This window comes from Mytilus edulis, chromosome 12, assembly GCF_963676685.1.
Source record: "Mytilus edulis chromosome 12, xbMytEdul2.2, whole genome shotgun sequence".
NCBI lineage: Eukaryota > Metazoa > Mollusca > Bivalvia > Mytilida > Mytilidae > Mytilus > Mytilus edulis.
Genome location: NC_092355.1, coordinates 3,420,087 through 3,440,303, shown reverse-complemented (window position 1 = coordinate 3,440,303; position 20,217 = coordinate 3,420,087). Strand labels below are relative to the sequence as shown.

The 20,217-nt window shown below is 34.2% G+C and overlaps 1 protein-coding gene across 2 annotated transcripts in view; it reads left to right on the top strand.

Moving 5' to 3' along the window:
• The first annotated feature begins 4,159 nt into the window (after window positions 1-4,159).
• Window positions 4,160-20,217, top strand: part of LOC139499477 (T-complex protein 1 subunit alpha-like) — a 32,468-nt gene continuing 16,410 nt past the window's right edge. For both annotated transcript variants that reach the window (XR_011658198.1, XM_071288154.1), the window contains exons 1-7: window positions 4,160-4,303; window positions 7,557-7,642; window positions 8,051-8,179; window positions 11,363-11,460; window positions 12,302-12,412; window positions 17,320-17,501; window positions 18,210-18,336. Coding sequence is in view for 1 of the 2 variants with exons in the window: in XM_071288154.1 (XP_071144255.1) it covers window positions 4,231-4,303; window positions 7,557-7,642; window positions 8,051-8,179; window positions 11,363-11,460; window positions 12,302-12,412; window positions 17,320-17,501; window positions 18,210-18,336 (806 nt within the window). In the remaining variant the exon portion in view is untranslated. The remainder of the gene's footprint in view (window positions 4,304-7,556; window positions 7,643-8,050; window positions 8,180-11,362; window positions 11,461-12,301; window positions 12,413-17,319; window positions 17,502-18,209; window positions 18,337-20,217) is intronic.

Genomic DNA, 20,217 nt, shown 5'->3' with positions numbered 1-20,217 from the left:
TAGTTTAAATTTATTACTAAATAAGTTGTGAAAACTACTTATTTGAATTATTTTTTAAACACTATATTAATTCAGACCTTAAAATTGGTATTTGCTTTCAATATATACAGAATAATACGTATAAATCAGTTTGCTATGGTGGTAAATGTAACCCATTTCACATGAGCCTGGATTTAAATCTTGTGTTTTTCTCTAATGCAATTTTTAAGATGACTTTATACAACACTAACCTCCGATACGTTCATACTTACCTTGTCTTACAAAAAATGCTAAAACTAGAAAACAACTAAAATGGTGTAAGTAAAAATTAAAAAAAAAAATGACAGACTAGATATAGACACAGAAGAAAACAACACTCTCTCTCTGCTTAGTTGAAATTTATTTTTTAACAGTGTCTACATTCGAATTGTACCCATTTTTTGGGAATGACTGTATTACCGGTGACCTTAATATTGTTAATAACACTTCTCTACGAAATGTGTTATCGAAAGGTCCGAAATATCGTGAGCCTAAATCCATCAATTGGAAATACAACTTTAAAATTTTGATGGACTCAGTCGAGGATTATGCCAGGCAATGGGCTAAACGTGAAAAGGAGGACGTAGACACTCTATCAGAATGGATTAAGGCAGTGAGGTCGTTAATACAAATCAGAATTAAGAAACTGAATGGGTCCATCAATGCCCATGCTACGTCAATCTTTAAAGACCCAAATGTTGCTAAACACTTATCCGACCTCCATGATAAATATGTTGTTGTTCCCGCAGACAAAGCCCCAAATAACATCGTTTTTTGTCTGTAAAAGTCACTACATTAATTGCTTGATAAACGAATTAGGTATAGACAATTCACTTGGAAACTCAACATATACCCTCACGACACTTACCAAAGAGGAAATCCTGGATAATCATAGGTCTGTTCTTTGTTCCTTTGGTATTTCAACCAAAGATATCATGAAGAACTGGATCTTCCATCACTGTATTGGATACCTAAACTACATAAGTGTCCTTACAAACAACGGTATATTGCTGGGTCTTCTAAGTGCTCCACGAAACCTCTTTCTAAATTATTAACATCTATTTTATCAGCAATCAAAGACGGGCTTCAAAGTTATTGTGAAACTGCCTATTCTAGAGATGGCGTGAATCAGATGTGGATACTTAAAAATTCCAAAGATCTTTTAGAGTACATACAATCTAACTCTCTTTCATCTTGTAACAGTATTAAAACATTTGACTTTTCTACTCTTTACACAAGTATTTCACATTCCAAACTAAAAGACAAATTGAAAGAGTTGATATTACTTTGCTTCATAAAAAAGAATGGCCAACGTAGATACAAGTATCTTGTCTTAGGGAGGGATAAATCATACTCTGTAAAGAATCACTCTGATTCAAACAAAAAATTCTCTGAAACCGATATTATCAAGATGCTTGATTTCTTGATTGACAACATATTTGTAACGTTCGGAGGACGTGTTTTTCAACAGACTGTCGGCATCCCAATGGGAAAAAACTGTGCCCAAGGCCGTAACTACCCTTGAGGCAAGTGAGGCAATTGCCTCACTAAAATTTCGACACTGATTATTTTTTTTATACATACATATAAATATAATAGTCATTTGTTGATCAGTCTCAACCTTGATTTCTATAACTTGTCATCATTCCTTTTAAACTATTCTTCCTGGATATAACTCAGCATCTCGGCAACGGGTGATGTTTCTCGATTACATTAACCTAGTAACGATAATCATCATGGATCTCTAGTTAAAAACAGGCTCTTGCAGTAAAAGGAAAAGCGACACTGAAGGTAAAGAAGGAATAAGTCTAGTAAACTATTTTTGTGAACAGAGCCTGAGTATTGCATATATAACTTCATTAGTACAATCCAAAAACGATAAGTAGACTGACAAATCAAGTACTGGTCTTCGGAAGGGGGCAGTCCTGTCTACGTATTCATTTCTCCGTTTCACCAACTGTTGAAAAATCAAGTACTGGGCATCGCAAGGGGGCAGTCCTGTCTGCGTATTCATTTCACGAACTCTAATCTTTCTCTTTACAGAGAAATAAAATATAAAGAATATGAAACATGGATGGATTAGTTTTTATCCATGTTTCTTTAACCTTAAAGATTGAAAGAATATCCCATATTTCAGTTTGATATTATGGTAGAACCTTTAACACAGGATTTCGTCTTTACTTATTCGGGACTACGGAATTTCGTTTCTTTATATTTGGGGTTTCGGAATCGGACATCCCCAACCCCTAACCCCTAAATTTATAGATTCTGGAACTACAATACCACTAACTATTTCCAGAAATAATTGGAAATTACGGACCTAAATGTAAACGTCAAAAACTCCATTCCAATTTCCCCTGTACCCATTTCAGATATACTTACTCTATAGATAGAATCATATACCTGTATCTTATCTCGTTCTATCCCTAGTTTGTCTACTCTTAGTGAGCATAAAAGCGAGTTTAATATTTTGTAACTGCGACTGTATGATGGTGCTTACAGGAAAGCTTAAGTCCCTATTGCAAACAAAGCTGTTACTACCGATGCTGCTACCGAATTGCTGATGGAGAAGGAATTGGAAGAAGACATTGATCATTGTGTTGATGATAATGTGCTACCTTTAGAAACACAGACTGCCCTGAAACGACTGAAAACTTGGAAAAGAGCATGCATGAGTGGCGAGAGATTGTGCGGTCTTGCCATGCTCCATGTCCATCGCGATAAGGATATCAGCAGACCAAATTATGATTCTGAAACGATTTGACTGAACCGGCAATAGAAAATTTGGCAAACTCTACTGAATCGATGTTTGTTCTATGTTCTGGCAGCAGACTCAAATCAGTAATATTTGGATGATTATCTTACATATAAATTTAAATAAAGTTGTTAAAAATTTGGTGTCCAAATTCAAAACATTATCAAACTCTCTAAAAATGCCTAGAATGCAGGATTTTGCACCATTCATTTCATACCCTCCAAAAAAAAATTTCGCATCGCTTCGCTCGGCTCAATTATTTTGCCTCACTAAAATAACATGCCTAGTTACGGCCTTGGAGGGGCACTGCCCCTCTAATTGCCGACTTGTTTCTTTATTATTATGAGGCTGACTTCATGCAGGAACTTCTTAGGAAGAAAGATAAGAAGTTAGCAATATCCTGTAACTCTACTTTCCGCTATATAGATGACGTTCTTTCACTAAACAATTCAAAATTTGGTGACTATGTGGAACGCATCTATCCCATCGAATTGGAGATAAAGGATACTACAGATACAGTTAAGTCGGCTTCATATCTTGACTTACATCTAGAAATTGACAATAAGGGTCGGTTGAAAACAAAACTTTACGACAAAAGAGATGATTTCAGCTTTCCAATTGTGAACTTTCCATTTCTAAGTAGCAACATTCCAGCAGCACCTGCATACGGGGTATATATCTCCCAATTGATACGATATTCCCGTGCTTGCATTTCCTATCATGATTTTCATGAAAGAGGGTTACTGCTCACAAGGCAGCTATTAAACCAAGAGTTCCAAATGGTGAAGTTGAAATCATCCCTTCGTAAATTTTACGGACGCCATCACGAGTTGGTTGACCGTTATGGAATAACCGTTTCACAAATGATATCGGATATGTTCCTTACGTCGTAACTACAATCCCCTTCCCTTTCATGAATGTGACCTACCGAATTAGACTATTTACCGGATTTGTAATCACATAAGCAACACGATGGGTGCCACATGTAGAGCAGGATCTGCTTACCCTTCCGGAGCACCTGAGATCACCCCTAGTTTTTGGAGGGGTTCGTGTTGTTTATTCTTTAGTTTTCTATGTTGTGTTCTGATTTCAAACCAATAAATGTTTCCACAATAATACACAGCCTTGTTAAAGTCATGTAGATTATCGATCTCCATGTGTTACGTTTATTTTTACCAAAGGCAAAACATCTTTTATCTTTCTTTAATATGTAATAACATGTAAACTTCGCTGATCTTCGCTGGTCAAAACGAAAATATTTGAACTTTCCCGCCAAAATACTTTTTTTAATAATTTTATTTTTGGTGTTTTTAAAATTTTATGTTGCTTATCTTTTCATATTTTTTTTTACATATTTTAGTGTATGAAAGAAAATGAAACTCTAAAAATATCCCGTAATTTATATACATTTTTTAATCGGGATCTACGAGATTGAACATGTGCATTCACAAACAAACATGGCCGACACCACAACAGCTCTCACCGTCGGTGGAAACCGAACAACAGGACAGTCAGTCAGAACACAAAATGGTGTGTTTGTAAAGTTGAAACATTATAGAATTTAATATTCTTTATCATTATCTCTATGTTTTACTGTTTTTCGTCATAAATCAACCAAAATCGCTCGTCAAACTCAAGGCATGAGTCGCACATGGCTTTCGAACATTCCAGAAAGATCCTATAATTTCTTATTGCACGCAATGAAGATTATTTTAAATGACTTTAACGTATTATTTTGGAAACATTTATTGGTTTGAAATCAGATCATATTTTCCATTCGGCATATTAAAATGATTACTGTTAATTATCAAACAAAAACCTAGCTATAGTACCACCGACACAGTGTCGAGTGACAGGCACTTGTATCGGTCTATGTGGGGTTTACTATCCACACCCGTACTATTTTTCATACTGATGTGGAAAGAACACACTGCATTGACAGAAAGAATTGTGTCAGCTGTTTTGCCAGACATGCTGGGGCCGTGCGACGTCAGAGGTCATCCCATATCAAAAAGTGGATATTTGCCCATCCAAAATAGATGCGCTGCTGTGTCGCTTCTAGTGCCAACTAGAAATGGGATTGGAATTTTATAAATCCGGTATCAATTTGTTCACTTTTCATTGATCTCTTTATTTATGTAAGCTTCACCTACATTTATACCTGCCACCCTTTATTTTTCCATATTTAATCAGTTTTCACAGTGACCCATCGATTCAGACATTTTTACTTTTATTTTGGATGGGCCAATATCCACTTTTTGATATGGGACAGCCTCAGCTTTGTCCAGCAAAACAACCATTAGACGTCAAAATAATTTCAGACTAATTATTTGGTTATAAATTGAATCTGGACTAAAATGTGAAATCAGCATTAACCCTCTTGCTGCTGTAGGAACACATGTGTCCACACCGACTGCTGAAGGGACACATATATCCATGTTTTAATTTTTGCAAGCTTCTCCTCATTCATGTCATTGCTTAATCTTTTTAAAAAAAAAAAAGACCAAAGATTAAACTGGTATATTCATATCCAATGGGTCCCAAATGTAAGTCATGTTGGTGTGACCAGCAAAGTCCAAATAATTGTGAGGTCTTGAAAGACTATTTTCTTATTTACTTTTGATGTCATATAGCAGAAGCCATTTCTTTTGTTTTCGATTTTTAGAAGGAATTTTCTACATACTCCTAAGTTGAAGCGTGTTGACTAGAAATAGGCCAAACGTCTTAATAAAGCAGGAAACTTACACTTGAGTGATCGATCAACATATCTTTTTCGTGTGACGACATAGAAGTTGATGTAAATGTAGATGTAGAACTTTGCAAAGTCTAACTGAAAAAAAATTAAAACCATGTTAATATGATGTTAAAAGCAAAGAATATAAATAGCCTTTCAAGACGTCATAATTATTGGACTAGTGGTCCTATGATTAAGTGTGAAGACAGGGAAATACACACTGCAAAATTTCTGTCGCCCTTGATTTAATATATTTGATACTCGTTGACATTAAAAACAGGATGAGACTTTGAATTAAAGACTTTTGGTCATAACCAAGGGTAAATAAAAAAAAACCAACACAATTTTCCTATTTCGATTCATTAAACTCCAGTTGCCTATACAGGGGTAGAAATAAGAAAAGACCATTGACTTGCCCAAAGGGCAAGTCAATATCTAGATTAACTTGCCCTTGTATCTGTTAACTTGCCCGACTAATGCATAGCTCGTCGCACTTACGGCGAGGGGTCTGGGGGCCGCTTAAGGCCCCCAGAAGCTCTGGGATAAATGGTGCCAAATCCTGCATTCTAGACCTCTCCTGGCAGATGATTTCAAGTTTCTATACACCCTTTTTTAAACAAAAACTTTTACTTTTACAAAAAAAAGTGACAAAAAAATTTCAGATGTACATGTAGAAACTGACTCAACCCTGTGGACGTTGGATTCTTTAAGTTTTTTTTAAGGGGGGACATTATTTACTAAAAAGTTTTCCATTTGTTTCTTTCTACTTTCATTTTTAAATCAACTCAAAAGTCGTTTGCAAAACGCGTTCTGATTGGATCATTGTATCGACTTCCTTTCACGATTAGTAGAGGAAATCCCCGAGCAGGTGCGACTGAACATTCTAAAACGACGGCGCTCATTGGCTTACGCATAGGAATTGACCAATAGAATTATTCGGGACAAACTACGATGTTTACGATTTTCCTGGCATGTGCATATGAAATAAATAAAGACGGCGAAAATAGTAATACAATAATACACAGTTGTACATCGTACAAAATTACGTCTGACATAGTTATACAAATATTTTATTGGCACAAATTCATTAACAATAAATGGTAAAGACCTATTGCATATATTATTATATTAATTGACATGATAGAATGAAACACAAACACAAAATTTCAACTTGCCCGGCGGACAACTATGTGATGAGATTCACTTGCCCGCTGCAGATTTTACTTGCCTCGGGCAAGCGGGATAGCGCTTATTTCGAACCCTGCTATAGTTGTAAAACCAGTGCTAATGCCCAATTGTGCAATCTTTCTAAATCAAAGTGTAAACTCTTCTCTTATTGACTCTAAATGGAAAGAAAAATAAATTTAGCAAGCAGCGGTTGTCAATTTTCTTCTTATAAATGTAAACAAGTTACAATTGGTTCAACATGTTCAAATTTTCAATATATGTGTGGTTCCAGTTGCATACTTTTAAAAAAATGAAAAATGGTCTGTAGGTCGGCAAATTTTTATTTTTTTTTGAATTTTTTTTTTGTTGTCAAAATCCGGAAAAAAATTGTGTTTACCAAAATTGTTTCAAGTATTATACACGCCCCAACGCTTTTAGTTAATTTTGTTGCATTCTGTTATGAATTCTTGCATTTTAGCCATAACAGATACTTGTGATGGAAATTCAGATGACAGAAATCTATGAATTTAATTATTTTAATTCACAATCCTCAAAATTTGATCTTTTGAAAATTTATTTTTCAGAAATGAAAAAAAAAATTCTAGGGTCGGGGGTTTTAACATGGGGCGGTCGGGTTACTGGAACTCCACATATATTTTTCTTTGGCCTTAACTCTGTGGTCCTCAGGAAAAAATGAAAAAAATAATGTCTTCAAAGTTCTCAAATACACTTTATTAATTAATGTTTGAATTTGTTTGTTGATGTAAATCATACTTGTTGTTAGAAATAAGTAACTTGGACCACTTTCTGACATTTTTTAAAAAGTCTGTAAAAAAGAAACTATTGGTCTCCATCCTAATAATATTCTTTGTTATATTTCAGTAAATGCAGCATGTGCCATAGCCAACATTGTGAAGTCCAGTTTAGGACCAGTGGGTCTGGACAAAATGTTAGTGGACGATATTGGGGTATGTATAATTCGTATTTAGTGCCAATTTGTCAAAGGTAATTGAGACTTGGTGTTAGGTGAAGGTTCATAATTTAGAATTATTTTAGTCACCAATTAATTTCAGGGATTTAGGCAGTATCATTTAAATTAAGTACATCATAATGAAGAACATGTTATTCAAAATTTGAAAAGAAAATGTTTATATAAGTAATAAATCCTACAATTTTTACAAACTCGTGTAGTCTTTGAATTATGTTGTGAAACCTGTAATGTTATGCAATTCCAGAAATGTCTTATAAATTATAATGAAAGGGAATCATATACTGAAATGAAAATAATCAATGTTTAAAACTGCAACATTTGAAATATTGTTGGCCAATCATTAGATACACTCTCAAAGATCATTTAATGATTTATATATTTGCAGGATGTGACCATTACAAATGATGGAGCTACAATATTAAAGTTATTAGAGGTAGAACACCCAGCAGCCAAAGTTCTAGTAGAGTTGGCTGATCTACAGGACCAGGAAGTAGGAGACGGTACAACCTCTGTGGTAGGTTGACACCAATTTCCCAGGGTGTAGTTCAAAAATTTATCCAATCACAATCTCTTTTGTATTTATTAGATATCCCATTCAACTTGCTTACAATCTATGTAGATTGATAGTATATACAGTGGGGTACAGTAAGTCAGTACTTTGATCCGAATACTTCTGTCATGTTGGAAGTAATTCTTACAAGGTTCTGTACACTACATTCTTTATAATCAGTAGCTGTCAGTTACAGAAATATTTTAACATTGATGCATTGATTGATTTATTAAGTAAAGGAATTGAAACGGTCAAAGCACCTTGCCCCTTTAAAACCTACTAGAAATGATAGACATTAGTATGCATGTCAAGTGAGTCATTAGCACCTGATAGCGTCTTGTTCCTTCTGGCTGACATAAGTATGCATGTCAAGGGAGTCATTAGCACCTGATAGCGTCTTGTCCCTTCTGGCTGACATAAGTATGCATGTCAAGGGAGTCATTAGCACCTGATAGCGTCTTGTCCCTTCTGGCTGACATAAGTATGCATGTCAAGGGAGTCATTAGCACCTGATAGCGTCTTGTTCCTTCTGGCTGACATCAGTATGCATGTCAAGTGAGTCATTAGCACCTGGTAGCGTCTTGTCCCTTCTGGCTGACATTAGTATGCATATCAAGGGAGTCATTAGCACCTGATAGCGTCTTGTTCCTTCTGGCTGACATTAGTATGCATGTCAAGTGAGTCATTAGCACCTGATAGCGTCTTGTCCCTTCTGGCTGACATTAGTATGCATGTCAAGGGAGTCATTAGCACCTGATAGCGTCTTGTCCCTTCTGGCTAAAGCTTTTCTTTTAGGCCATAATAATTAAACTAAATCTTTTTGTTTGATTTATTAAAAAAAAATTGTTGTTTCTTTGTTCCCTTTGATTTCACAATTAAAAATATACTGGTTGGTCCTCAGCCAAGGTCATTAAAAATTATACTGGGCCAGTATAAATTATTTTGAAGACTTATCTAGCCATATCAATCTTGATCACAGTACTGAGTATGAAATTATCCATAATTCTTTAGAACTTATACATCGAAAAATGATCGAATTGTGAGACTAGAAAACAACATTCTTTTTATGCCCAACCTACAATAATAGTGGGGCATTAAGTTTTCTGGTCTGTTCGTTTGTTCATCTGTGCAACTTCAGGTTTTTGGTCACGGTAGTTTTTTATGAAGTTGAAGTTCAATCAACTTGAAACTTAGTCACATGTTCCCTATGATATGATCTTTCTAATTTTAATGCTAAATAAGATTTTTGAACCCCCTTTTCACGGTCCACTGAACATAGAAAATGATATGCAAGTTTCAGGTTAAAGTTTTTGGTCAGGGTAGATTTTGAAGTTGAAGTGCAATCAACTTGAAACTTAATACATTGTACAATCTTTCTTATTTTAATGCCAAATTATATTTTTTACCCCAATTTCACGGTCTACTGAACATGGAAAATGATAGTGCAAATGGGGCATCTGTGTACTTTGGACACATTCTTGTTTATACTGTTCCAATGATAAATCTTAAATTCCCATTCAACTTGCTTACAATCTATGTAGATTGATAGTATATACAGTGGGGAACAGTAAGTCAGTACTTTGATCCGAATACTTCTGTATTGTTGGAAGTACTTCTTACAAGGTACTGTACACTATCATATTATTATACCCCCGCTTTAAAAAAGGGGGGGTATACTGTTTTACCTCTGTCTGTCAGTCAGTCCGTCCCATGAAACTTTCGTCACATTTTTCTCAGGAACTACACATCCACCCTTTCTGTTATTTGGTATCAACATTTATATATGTCAGCCATACCGTGTGATGCGTTTTCAGATTCATCACTTGACAACTTCCTGTTTACCGAACACTTGTCTGATTTTACACATGATAGCCAAGTTGAAAATTTTCGTCACATTTTTCTCAGGAACTACAATACAAGGATTTCTGAAATTTGGTTTCAGGATTTATATAAGTCAGCTATACCGTGTGATGCAATTTCAGATTCATCACTCGACAACTTCCTGTTTACTGAACACTTGTATGATTTTACACATGATAACCAAGTTGAAAATTTTCGTCACATTTTTCTCAGGTACTACAATACAAGGATTTCTGAAATTTGGTTTCAGGATTTATATAAGTCAGCTATACCGTGTGATGCGTTTTCAGATTCATCACTCGACAACTTCCTGTTTACCGAACACTTGTATGATTTTACACATGATAACCAAGTTGAAAATTTTCGTCACATTTTTCTCAGGAACTACAATACAAGGATTTCTGAAATTTGGTTTCAGGATTTTTATAAGTCAGCTATACCGTGTGATGCGTTTTCAGATTCATCACTCGACAACTTCCTGTTTACCGAACACTTGCATATTTTTACACTATTAATATTATCCACTTGCGGCGGGGGTATCATTAGTGAGCAGTAGCTCGCAGTTTCACTTGTTAAGTATATTTTTAATATTCAGTAGCTGTTACTTTGGCAATTACATTAATGTTTAAAGATTGATGCATTTATAAGTTTATTTAATAAAGTTGGGATTAAAAACTGTCAAAGCACCACACACCTTTTAAGATCTACTAGAAATGTCAAGTGAGTGTTGTTAGCATCTGAAATCCTCTTGTTCTTTCCAGCTAAAGAGTGTCTTTTAAACCAAATGCACACCAAATTTTCTTGTTCAATTTAAGACACAAAAGTTCAGCCAAGACAATTAGAAATTATATCAGGCCAGTATCAATTATTCTGAAGACATAACTAGTCATATAAATCTCAATGAGGGTACTAAGCATGCTATGTATGAAATTACCCATAATTCCTAAAATACTGATACATCGAATTGTGAAATTGGTAAAAGAGTTATTCTTTTACACTGTTTCAATGATCTATTTAAAATCCCATTCAACTTGCTTACAATCTATGTAGATTGATAGTATATACAGTGGGGTACAGTAAGTCAGTACTTTGATCCGAATATTTCTGTATTATTGGAAGTACTTCTTACAAGGTACTGTACACTACATTGTTTGTAGTCAGTAGCAGTGACTTTGGCAGTTAATTTTTTTCCCTTTCCCTCATACATTTTACAACTTTTTAGAGTCATACATTTGTTATTAAAAATTTATTAAGCTGTAACCTTAGTTTACACTTTTTTCTCTGTAGGTAATTATTGCTGCTGAGTTGTTGAAGAATGCTGATGAACTTGTTAACTGTAAAATCCATCCTACCTCCATCATCAGTGGATACAGACTGGCATGCAAGTAAGTAGCCTCCCTTTATAGACGGGCATGCAGGTTAGTTACCTCCCTTTATAGACTGGCATGCAAGTAAGTAGCCTCCCTTTATAGACTGGCATGCAGGTTAGTTACCTCCCTTTATAGACGACATGCAGGTTAGTTACCTCCCTTTATAGACTGGCATGCAAGTAAGTAGCCTCCCTTTATAGACGGGCCCTCTATAGACTTGACATGCAGGTTAGTTACCTCCCTTTATAGACTGGCATGCAAGTAAGTAGCCTCCCTTTATAGACGGGCATGCAGGTTAGTTACATCCCTTTATAGACTGGCATGCAGGTTAGTTACCTCCCTTGAATAGTTATTTCCATTTCAAAACATAAAATGTGAAGAAATGTGAGTATGTTTGACGAGAATCCATTAGGTTATACAGTTGAGAGGCATTGTGTTTTCTGGTCTGTGCATCTGTTTGTTCGCCCGTTCGTCCGTCTGTTCCGCTTCAAGTTAAAGTTTTTGGTCAAGGTAGTTTTTGATGAAGTTGAAGTCCAAACAACTTGAAACTTAGTACACACATTCCCTATGATATGATCCTTCTAATTTTAATGCCATATTACAGTTTTTACCCCAATTTCATGGTCCACTGAACATAGAAAGTGATAGTGCCAGTAACACAATCATTATTTTTGTTATTTTATTGAGGTGTTAAATATTTGATCTTGAACACATTTTTAAGTAAAATCATATTTGCTGCGACATTTGAAGGGTTTGGTACAAGTAACTTGCACTTTACAAGTATGTATGAGGATAAAACAGTAACTAATCATTTAAGATTGATGCTTATAATCTATTATGAGAATTATATTTTTAGAGAAGCTTGTAAATACATCCAGGAACACATGACAATAAATGTAGAGGAGTTGGGAAGAGAATGTATCATTAGTGCGTCAAAAACCAGCATGTCAAGTAAAATCATTGGACCGTATCCTTTACTTAAAGCTGATGTTTATCGTCATTTTATATCTGTAATGAACATGATGAATGTATTCAAATAGTTGTCACAGTCATATAAAAATAAGGAGATAGGGTATGATAGTCAATGAGACAAAAATAAATAAAACAACACAATTTAAATGAAGTATCTTCCTAAGTTCAAATGAAGTGGATATAACAATTATTAGGGAGGGGCGTAAAGGGGGGTATCTACACGGAAGAAAGCGATATAACAACTATTAGGGAGGGGCGTAAAGGGGGGTATCTACACGGAAGAATGCAATATAACAATTATTAGGCAACCATGCAGTTGAATCATCAGAATACCGTTATTCTCTGCACCTTTTGTATTGGCTCAGATTTAAGGTCATTTTGTATCGGCACAGATTTAACGTCATTTTGTATTGGCGCAGATTTAAGGTCATTTTGTATCGTCACAGATTTAAGGTTATTTTGTATCAGCACAGATTTAAGGTCATTTTGTATCAGCTGAGATTTAAGGTCATTTTGTATCCGCGCAGATTTAAGGTCATTTTGTATTGGCGCAGATTTAAGGTCATTTTGTATCGGCGCAGATTTAAGGTCATTTTGTATCAGTGCAGATTTAAGGTCATTTTGTATCAGTGCAGATTTAAGGTCATTTTGTATCAGCGCAGATTTAAGGTCATTTTGTATCCGCGCAGATTTAGGGTCATTTTGTATCCGCGCAGATTTAAGGTCATTTTGTATCCGCGCAGATTTAAGGTCATTTTGTATCGGCGCAGATTTAAGGTCATTTTGTATCAGCGCAGATTTAAGGTCATTTTGTATCAGCGCAGATTTAAGGTCATTTTGTATCAGCGCAGATTTAAGGTCATTTTGTATCGGCGCAGATTTAAGGTCATTTTGTATCGGCGCAGATTTAAGGTCATTTTGTATCGGCGCAGATTTAAGGTCATTTTGTTTCAGCTCAGATTTAAGGTCATTTTGTATCGGCGCAGACTTAAGGTCATTTTGTATCGGCGCAGACTTAAGGTCATTTTGTATCAGCACAGACTTAAGGTCATTTTGTATCAGCACAGATTTAAGGTCATTTTGTATCAAATTTCAGCTATATACCAAAAGTGAAAATACGTTTATACCCAACACAAAAATTCATAATTAAGAAAATATAGTAAATGAGAAACCTATATGGTTAATGATTTCTACAATTTAGCCATTCCCATTCAACTTGCTTACAATCTATGTAGATTGATAGTATATACAGTGGGGTACAGTATGTCAGTACTTTGATCCAAATACTTCTGTATTTTTGGAAGTACTTCTTACAAGGTACTGAACACTTTTATGTCTGTAGTATAACATAAACCTTTAAAAATTGAAGGAAATATTCTCAGTTGCAGCTTATTTCTCTTATTATTAAGATTATTTTTTTTACTTGTATTGTATACATGTACAGTACGCCCAAGGAGTTTGTAATCCCAAACTCCATACTCCGATATTTTTCCTGGTGTAACACCAGGAAACTCTGACATCCCTCCCAAAATTCTCGGAGAAATTTGGGAGTATTCCCTCCGACTTCCGCGTAAATCCGCTACCTTTTGTTTATTGTATTAGCGACATCTCTCCCAGTCTGGTGTGACGCGGTGTGACACCAGGTAATTAATTGCCCTAATCCGTCTGATCTATGCCGGCACGCGACAGTCAAGGTATGTGAGATTTCTAATGTAATTAAACAATTGTATTTCCTGTCTATTGATTATCAGGTTATATCTGATTGCTTGAAACAAATGAAAGATTAAAATAAAAAGCAAAACGTTGTTGTTAATTCTTTCAATCTTTCAATTACACTGTACATTTTAATCAAGTTTTTAAACAACTATATTTGATTTTGACTTCCGTTTTTTTATCAGTAAATAAATATTTAATTTACTAAAAGAGATATAATTGTGCAACAATAAACGGAGAATAAATGAGGGCAGTTTAAAGAAAAATTACACGTCTCAAAGTTTTTTATACTACAAGTAAAAAAGAAAATATTATTCACTATCTGTTATGCTAATAATTCTACGCCATTTCCATTTTACGATTACAAAATAAAAGTTTTAAAATCCAAAACGTTGTTGTTAATGCTTTCAATTGCATTAAAGTTTTATAAAAAAAATCTATACTTGATTATGACCTCGTTTTTTATTTATCGGTAATTTATATAACTTACGAAAAGAGACATACTTGCGTGAAAATAAACGGAAACTAACGCTGAAGGTATAAAATGTGAGCAGTGAGTTTAAAGAAAATTACGTGTCTTAAAACTTGTATATGCAAGTAAAAAAGAAAATGCTATTCACCATTCATTATGCTTAATAAGTCTACGGCATTTTCTCTTCACGATTAGCATTACTTTAGGATATAATACATTTCGGCTACAACAGGAATACTGCTATAGCTGCATCAACTCGTCGTTGCATAATATTCATTTACGCACAATGAATGTAAACTTTTGTGTTGTATTTAGAACAGTGATCTTTAAATATTTTTAAAACAATTAATTGCCGTGGGAAGACGACACGCATCTCAGTGATCAACACTGCGTGGTTGAACTTGAACTTGACTTAGCTCACAATATTGAATGCTAAAAATAGTGACATCAATTTTGTCCACGAGATTTTTATTTGGCGGGAAATAGTATCATGTAACAGTAAACTCAGGTGACCTTTCTGGATAACCGTGGGAAAATTCATTGAAGGTTTAAACTTGCTTTGTAATGATTGACATTTGTGTGCGTTAAGATTGAGGCTCTAGAAGGTCCTTTTACAATTGATTAACCGGATTCTAAATTTTATTCCTTTTCTGAATAAACGAACATCAGCCTTTTATTTATACGTTTCTCAGTCAACAGAGGACATAAACCTGGACATTATTTATACTTCCATAGTCAACACTATACATTAATGGTAGATGAAAACAGGATGCATGTCGTTCAGTTCCTGATGGGCGTTGGTGAGATCCTCTGTGAAAATGTGTCGATCGTAAAAATCCGATCCACATTTTTTTTTACATATTTCTTTCTTGTACGATATAATTTCATTTTAATATTCTATAGTATAAATTGTTGAAATACTTCTTTTTATATTTCGCCGAGGACTTTTAACGAGCAGTAAAATACGGATTGCGCCAATCCAATTTTATTTAAAAAATTAAAAGATCAATAACAGATCATAACAGATAAAGAAACACATGATTTTATTTCTTCATATAATTAAATAAGGTTGTGATTATTGTGTTGTGTCTGGGCGGGGAATTATCTCAGTATTTATGAATATAGGGCTGCCACATTGGAGGCCCCTCATGGGGGGGTCCTAGTAATCACATAATCACCATTTTTTTGCCAATATAATCACATAATCATTAAATATTTGCTTATCTTTAGTAATCAAATAATCATAAACTAAAAATACAGTCCTAGGTAATCAAATAATCATGAAATATTTGGCTTAATAATCAAATAATCATTAAAAAAACGGCCAAGTAATCACATAATCAAAAACCCCATGAGGGCCCTCACATTGCATACAAAACTATTTGTTTCTTTTTTAAATTCAAATATTTCAAGTCGGTAATCTACAGAGGTAGTGAAACATAATATTTTACATTTCAAATAAATTGAAAGTAACAGAGTTCACTTGTTGGTCCGATAAATTAACTCTAGGGTTTGATTTAGATTGGACAAATTACCGTAAAAACATCATTTTGTTTTAAGCCAGTTGATATTAATTATATAATATTAAACTATTAATGAACCGGATATTGCTCACTGAGTAGGTCATAAAAGGTTCTAATTGTGGTAAAATCATCTTTGTTGAAACTTTGTTGAAAAAACAAAAATTATGACCTGATCGGACTATAATGAAAATACTAAATAAGTGTTTTATTCGTATTAATTATATAATATTAAACTATTAATGAACCGGATATTGCTCACTGAGTAGGTCATAAAAGGTTCTAATTGTGGTAAAATCATCTTTGTTGAAACTTTGTTGAAAAAACAAAAATTATGACCTGATCGGACTATAATGAAAATACTAAATAAGTGTTTTATTCGTATTTTTATACGTTTTTACGTTTTATTTCATATGACAATGACATGGGCATATACATACAAGAATAATTATCTTATTTTAAATAAAAATGTCACACTTTTATCTGACAATGAATGGACATTTAAATAACATATTTTAAAGCACACAGGTGCAATCAAGATCGATTAAATGTACAAAGGTAATAAATCTGGCTAATCCGATTATGTTGTCACGCGTCATTAATTTTCAGTTCATCCGATGGGCAATAAACCAATTAACAGCCACGCGGTGTTGGGAGAGAATCTTTGGAGGAAATTGGGAGTAGAATCCGTGATTCGCGGTGTCACACCGCTACACTCGGAAATCGGTGATAAAAGTTCGCGATTACAAACTCTCTGGGCGTACTGTATATGAGGGCCTCAGGAAAGATTAGTAATTGTAACTAACTGTGTTTACCCTCTTTAAATAAAAAAAATATTATTATTATTATTATAAGGAGACTTTTAGTATTGTTTGGACCATTAATCTTACTGTTAAGTCTAATGACTGAACAGCCAGTCAAGGTCCTTAATAACCCCCATCATCTGTTAAGTTTTGTATTACATGAGCTATAGTGTTCTTTGCAGCAATGGTACAGCATAGGTTTCTACTGAAAATTATTCGGAATCAAAACACTTCGTAGGAAAAAATACAACTTCAAGGAGTCAGAACATCTGTCACAAATTCCTAAACTTGACCTAGGTAGATCCTTAAGGGGTCATGAATACAATTTTGAATGATCAAAACTCATTTGAATTTAAGAATGCCTTGAGAATTATACAACCTTGACTTAAGACAGTGAAATGGAATTCTTTTCCAACATGGTTGTTGATGCTGCCATGGCAATTAAAACATCTGATGGCAAAGGGGGTTACAGATATCCAATCAAGGCAGTCAATGTACTGAAGGCTCATGGGAAGAGTTTGAAAGAAAGCACACTTGTTCATGGATATGCTTTAAATTGTACAGTAGCCTCACAAGGTAAGTAAAGATTTTTTTACAGCACATTAAACTTGAGAACGACCTGTCAAGGTATATTTACAGTCTTAAAAATCCTTTCCTGATAATTATGATCTGCTACATCATCCCCATCAGGAAGGCTCATATCTTAAAAATTGTATGCCATCTTTACACAACAGTGTGACAAACACCGACTGTCCTGACCGATGAAATAGACTTAAATCGTATGTCTGTTGTGACACCGTCTCGGTTCTGTGACTTATTGTATTTTGATATGCTTGCGCACAGATCGATAGAAATGAAAACTTCCGGGTAAAATGTTTACTCTGAAGTATGTTCAAGGGGCTATCCCCAGTTAGTCTTGAAATGTAACGTGACTGACAAAGGAAGCAATCATGACAAAAAGCGCAAATATTGTATTGGCTTTCCTGTAATGCATTTTTTACCATGAATATCATCATAGACCAATCAGAACATTTAAAATATACCCAACACAAAAAGCTAAATTAATTGAATTTTTTTAGACCGACAAAAATTGGTTCGGTCAGACAATCTACAACACAATCTGACAGAAACCTACCGAGTTTGGCACAGATTGATATAAATACCCTATAACATGAAGAGATACATGGCAAAAGGTGGGGATTTAAACGCAAATAAATTATTTTTGTAAGAAAAAACTCTGGTATATATATACAAGTTAAATTAGAAGTTTTATTTTTATTGCAGCAATGGTAAAGAAAATATCTGGAGCAAAAATTGCTTGTTTAGACTTCAGTTTAATGAAAGCCAAGATGAAGATGGGTATTCAAGTATTAATAGAAAATCCAGATCAGCTAGATGGTGTTCGTCAGAGGTAATGTCTACACAGATTTATTAATCCCTTGATGAAATAATATGTTTTTGTCAAGAAACTAGCTTATCTGGCTTGTAGTTTTTACCTCCAATTGCACTGGATGTCTTTCAGTTCTTGTGTGAATCCCAAATGTTTTATTGGACGTTCAATCCCAGTTTAAAATATCAATATCCTACATGTACTTGTTCTTGTGTGAATCCCAAATGTTTTATTGGACCTTCAATCCCAGTTTAAAATATCAATATCTTACATGTACTAGTTCATCCTTAGAATATCAATCAGTCAATATACTTGTCTGAACAGTATTTCTTCTTTTGGATGTTGGACAGATGTCTTTCATTTTCTCTGCCAAAAAATGACAACAAAACCAAAATTCTACAGGCAATTATATATTTCATTTCACTTGGAAATCTCTGTATTCAATGTTAAAGTATATATTTTTCTATGACTTTTTCTAAGGAATGGGTCATGACAAATTATTCAACAATACCTGCACAATGAAATTTCCCTGGAATAGCTCTCAAATAATCAATGTCAAATGAAGAATTTACCCATAACTTTGCTGTGGTATACATATGATTGTACCTATAGTTATACATTTGGGTTATATAAACACCAGAATATGAACCAGGGTTAGTGCTTCTTATTGGTACTAATGGTCTATCAAATCTGGGATAATGCTAAAAGAGGGACGAAAGATACCAAAGGGACAGTCAAACTCGTAAATCTTAAACAAACTGACAACGCCATGGTTAAAATGAAAAAGACAAACAAACAACAGCACACATGACACAACATAGAAAACTAAAGAATAAACAACACGAACCCCACCAAAAAACTAGGGGTGATCTCAGGTGCTCCGGAAGGGTAAGCAGATCCTGCTCCACATGTGGCACCCGTCGTGTTGCTTATGTGATAACAAATCCGGTAAATAGTCTAATTCGGTAGGTCACATTCATGAAAGGGAAGGCTAAGATTTTTATGAATGAAAAAGGATGATAATTGGTCATTATGTTTTCCCTTTGAATTTTGAAATTATTTTGTTTTGTCATTTATGTGTTAAATTTATGGCTAACTCCAAGTTTGCTTTAATCTATTTATTCAAAACAAAATGTGTTTAAGTATAGTATATGCCTAGATTGATTTACTTAAAACACTATGCTTTTATTGGGATTGATAAAAGGAAACTACCTTTTGATTTGAATATTTTATGGTTTTCATTCTAGAGTTGTAGGACTAACTTAACTGTCAGATTTTAGGTTATCTTTATAGGATTTAGGATATCCTCAAATAACTTTTTCTATATGTCTATTTTAATGACTTCTGATTATAACCTTGTAAATAATCAATTTGATTCTTGCAAAAACTTCAATATGCAATTAGCAAAGAAGGGCATATCAGCTTCTCCTGGTGAAGCAGGTCATTAAGATCTACAGTATCAAGAAGGGAACATCAAAGCCTTAAGGTGTTTTATTGCTTAGTGGTCTTAGTAGTTTATCTACAGCGATCAGTAGCCTGTAAACACTGAGGTTGTTAGTTCAAATCCTGCATCATGCATTCAACTACTATCATAACTGACAAGGAATGCCAGTTTTCCTGCCAAAAGACTTTTGTTTTCTCAAAGTACTATGTCAATAAATACTGACCGACAAAGCCAAGTTGAAGAGAGCTCAAAGTGGTGTTATCAAAATCTTGAATCAATTAATGAAATTTTGCTTTTAATTTTTCTTCAAATTACTTAACCAATAACTTTTAAAATTACCTATACAAGTAATGTTGAAAACGAGGCTATCTTTAATATTACTTATATAAGTAACTTTTCTTTATATTATTTTTTATACGACCTCAAAAATATTGGTATCACGTTTTCGTCGTCGTCCG